This window comes from Leuciscus leuciscus, assembly GCF_965113295.1.
Source record: "Leuciscus leuciscus genome assembly, chromosome: 5".
In the NCBI taxonomy this organism is placed as follows: domain Eukaryota; kingdom Metazoa; phylum Chordata; class Actinopteri; order Cypriniformes; family Leuciscidae; genus Leuciscus; species Leuciscus leuciscus.
In genome coordinates this window covers 32,056,288-32,060,841 of record NC_138729.1, presented here as the reverse complement: position 1 = coordinate 32,060,841, position 4,554 = coordinate 32,056,288, and the positions used below count along the sequence as shown (strand labels likewise).

Below are 4,554 nucleotides of genomic sequence, written 5' to 3'. Positions count from 1 at the left end.
AAGCGCAGGCTAATGATTGCCTTCGCTCACACGTTGAGGCAGAAACGACCACGTTCAATGTTTCTCCACAGAGCTGACTTAAGCCTTCGTCCCCGAACGAAATATCGTGATTCTGACTAAAAGAAAGTTAGTTACTTTCGTCAGAGCGGTGGGAAAACATCACGACCCCGACCATGATCAACACCATGGAGTGTGCAGTGGATGCACAAAGTCTAATTTCGATATCATTACGAAAAATCCACAACTCCCGTACGCAGAGAGGAGGAATCAAGCTGCACAAAAACCTGCTGGTTTCCTATGTACTGAGGAACGCCAGGCAAGTCTACATGAACGAGAAGTACGCCGAGATCTACAGGATGCAGCAGTACGAGGAGGTGATGACCGTCTGCAACGAGATCCAGGAGCTGAACCCGCTCGATTTGATGGAGGACTGCGAGGAGCAGACGGGGGACTGCTGCGGCAGCGCGAGCGAGTCAGCGAGCCTCTGCGGCGCGCTCTTGCCAGTCAGTCACCAGGCTCCTCCGGTGCAGCACATCCAGCCCAGCAGCGCCTGCTCGGTGCCCATGGCTCTCCAAAACGAAGAGGTCTGCAAAGCTCCGGATCCCTCGTTCTACCGCAGCTGCTGCGCGGAAGCCTACCCCGTTTCCAACTGTGACTTTTCGCCGGTAAACAACATGCACTGCAACAAAACTACAGTGCTCGATTTGGACACGCATGTCGTTACCACAGTAGAGAACGGGTATTTGCATCAGGACTGCTGCGCTTCGCTCCAACAATGCTGCCAGGGCGCACAGAGCCCAGCCAAGAAACGCAAGCTTGACTTTGGTTACTACGTGTCCGAGATCGAGGAGGTGCCGGATTTTACGCCGTGCAAAAGAGCGAAATTCGAGGACTCTTCATACGTGTGCACGGAGCATTTGGACACGTCGAACATTTCCAACCTCATCTCGATCTTCGGCTCGGGGTTTACGGGACTGGTGAGCAGACAAGCGGACTTGGAGCAAGCCTTAAACGGACAGTTCTGTAGCAAACAAGCCCTGGCGAGTTTAGGGGCTTGGACGAGAGCTATTGTAGCCTTTTGACTCTGTGGTTAATGCGAATACAGATACTTTATGAAATTGTACAGAGTCTAAGACAAATTGACTTTTATTTTTGCAGCAAAGTTATTTAAGCGTTTTTTATTTGGTTTGTTTTTAGTTTCGTTTCAGTGAGGGTGGCGGACAGTGGTTGTAGCCTACCACTTGTGATGTCCTGTCCTTTAAAACAAATGTCGATATTACAGCAAACGTTTTAATACGAAGTTGAATTTCGTTGCCTTAAACCCAACGCAGACTGCTAGCTATGGCCACAAACATGGAAAAGTCTCTGAATGTGTCGCTCGTGGATTGTTTCTCTTTTCTCTCCCCTTCCCAGGAACTTTCACAAAGATGTATTGTAAAATAACATTACTAGTCATGTAATGTTGGGAATAACAGGCTGCAAACGGAGAAGCCTACCCACTGCACGCTTATTTCTCACACAAAACACTTTAAGCAGTCGTGTCATATTTTCTAACATTTTAACGACTACCAGTTTACCAGTAGAACAGGCTACTACTACAAGACTATATATCTGAGCTCGTGTTGTTGTTAACGTAGAGCTACAGGAAGAGGACTGGCTTCAACAGACTACATTCTGTAATATCATACAGGGCAATCAAGTAGGCTAATGAAGGTGCAATATATGAACCCCCTCCCTGTCTGAGTTTGTTGTTTTCTGTATTATGAATTGTTCTGTTGAAAGTGGCGAGGACTGGTGCGTTTTGTTGACTGCACTGACTGACCTACAGCTCCAGTTCCTCTGAGTGTGTTTGTAGTTCGCCTATGCCAGTCACCTCATCAACACTGAAAGTTGGGGCCATTAATTAACACTACAACTCCCATAATGCACGCCGTGATTTAATCTGCCAGCCAGGTATTTTTGTTGACTAACCAAGTCTCCAGCATTAGCCATTTCCTGCCCCCTTACTCTCAGAAAAAGTTAAAGCCTTCACAGTAATTCATAATGCCAGCATTTGCTTGGTTTTGTGGGTTTGATTTTATTTTCTACAAACTTAGACCTTTTGTTCTAAAAAGGCAATCTCATAAATTAGCCATACGTCCTCACATTATATAAGCACTATGTGTACTGAATTAAAGACGTTTTCAGACGTATTCTCCATATTTTGTTGGTATTCTTGTATTTTTGTGCATATTAAATTGTATATCACCGGGTAAAACTGTTTTAGAAAGTATTTGTTTAAAATTTATAACCTTAATAAAAAATGAAACTTACTTTGCATTGCCTCTTTTTGTGTATCTTTTGATAAACCAAGAGTGTCAATTAAAGCTAACATTTAGGCCTCATCTGGTGATAGTGAGCTTGACTCAAAGCAATACAGAAATCTTATATAAATCTCGATATATAATAAATCTCATCTACCATATCCACAGCAAAACATTAGCCTATACATTTGCCAATTTTCCATAAGCTACTTCACTAATGTTAGTTAGATTTCGAATCAAGGCCAAACTCAATTTATATTTCACTCACAACAAATATTCTTTTATTCAATGGCTCTCCAAACTGGCAACAACTGTGCATACGATTTTAGATACTAAATAAATGTTCTCAGCATTGGTTACCACCAGTTTTATATCAGCTGAAATTTAATTTTAGATAGACAAGCCTATTTGTATTTGCCATTAGGCTACCTGTGGGATATTGAACTGTCACCTGTAGGCCAAGAATAAAACAACTAATGAGAAGGGAAATTATAGGTATAGCCTACGCACCATAGATAGAATAAAACAAAGCACACAATATAGTAAAGCCTACATTTAAAACGAGGGTTTCGCATGCGAAGACCATTACCCATAAAAGCAAACTTTTTCCTGACAAACGCGTCACGTCTTATTGGCGGGCACTGTGTTCAAGGCGCGCGCACTTTTTAGCCAGAAACTCTCGCTAAACTTGCAGACTGTGTTATCTCTGCTGTATGCCACATGGTGGTGTTCTTCAAAATCAATGAATGAAGGTATTAGAGCGCCTATGTAGCGGCACTTTGGGCTGACCTCGAATCCGCTGCTCCCTGCAACCCCCTCCACCCCTCCCCTCCCTGTCCGCTCCCCGGTCTCTCTCTCTCTCCCTCTCTCATCTCTAGCCGAAACCTCTCGACTCCTCTCAATCTGAGATACCCCACCGCAGTACACCCGACACATCAACGTCCAACATGCATAGGCTATTGTCAGGTCGTTGTCTAAGCTGTTTTCGACGAATATAGCTGTTTCGCGCATGCTTAAATGTCGCTAAAACGCAGGTAATTCGGTCGCGCGGTAGCCTGTTTGTACTACATTACGACGAGGCGTTTAAAACCGTTCAAATACGTTGTAGCTTGGTTTGTAAGGCGACGGACACGTCTTAGAAATAACTGAATGATTCAACAAGGTTAATTAGATGTCGGCTTAATGAGTGTGTAAGTTATATTTGAACCCGTTTGTTTGTTTTGTTCTGAATACGCTCATATTAGGGGAAATGTGTCAGTGCTAACGTTACCAAATCTATTTTTATAAAAAAAAAAAAAAGACCGTTTGTATATTCGTTTAATTTTTGACAGCCGATGTAAGCTACTACATAGTCTGTGGTGTGTGGCGAGCTCCTCCGCGTGGCAGACGCGGGAAACGCTGCCATGGAGAGCGCGCGCACGAAACGAATGCAGATTTTCTCATTTTACGTGATGGAAGGATCCATGCGCTGTCAATTATACACGCACACAGAATCTTCCACATAGATAGCACGTGTTTCATTAGCCGGTAGACGTGATATATATACTAAATGCGCCTCTGTTTACACTCTCCTTGTGAAACGGGCTCAGTGGTAACATCAAATGTTATTGAAGACAAAAGGCACTACTTTAATCTTATCTTATCTCAACTGCGCCTGTTGAACTCAGCAGTGGAGCCTGCGTGAATTCAACTGAATAGAAACGGGGGATGCGGATGGATGTTGGGTAAATTCGACATGAGTTCATGTCAATAACTGTCACAATGGGGCGACTGGACTATAGTGACTGGGCAGATGCCGAATTTGCCAACCACTGAAAATGACTCAACTAAAAAATACAGAATGTGAATCGGCCTGTCCTGCGTGTAGGTCTTGTAGAGCACTTTGTAGATACACCCACCCAAAGAATCATTCAGAAAACACCTTATTTTATATAACAAAATTACCTAAATACACCAGTGTTGAAATAAAACCATGTCCATGTTTTTTTGTTTTTTTTAATTCAACATCAAGATTCATGTTAAAATACACATGTATATCTATATAATAACCATTTACCCCAAAATCATAAACTCTGCATACCGGTATCTTTTTCTTTATACATGAGGCAATGAAACCTTTTATTTGAATTATATATCAGTTTTAAATGAATTGTAGCATTTCACATAACAGGACACTGCTGAAACTACTTTGAAGTTCAGTCAACTGTATATTTTAACGAGGAAAATAAACCTAATTCACACATTTTTAACC

At 42.6% G+C, this 4,554-nt stretch overlaps 1 protein-coding gene across 1 annotated transcript; it reads left to right on the top strand.

Annotated features, from left to right (window-relative positions):
- ier5l (immediate early response 5-like) lies at positions 1–2,317 on the top strand. Its single transcript, XM_082170118.1, has one exon. It carries the CDS (start codon positions 174–176, stop codon positions 1,080–1,082), a length of 909 nt encoding a protein of 302 aa, XP_082026244.1. The 5' UTR covers positions 1–173; the 3' UTR covers positions 1,083–2,317.
- Positions 2,318–4,554: the final 2,237 nt, after the last annotated feature.

Bases quoted from the DNA above. Each gene is read 5' to 3' on its own strand.
- ier5l (XM_082170118.1), top strand. From the start codon at position 174: ATGATCAACACCATGGAGTGTGCAGTGGATGCACAAAGTCTAATTTCG.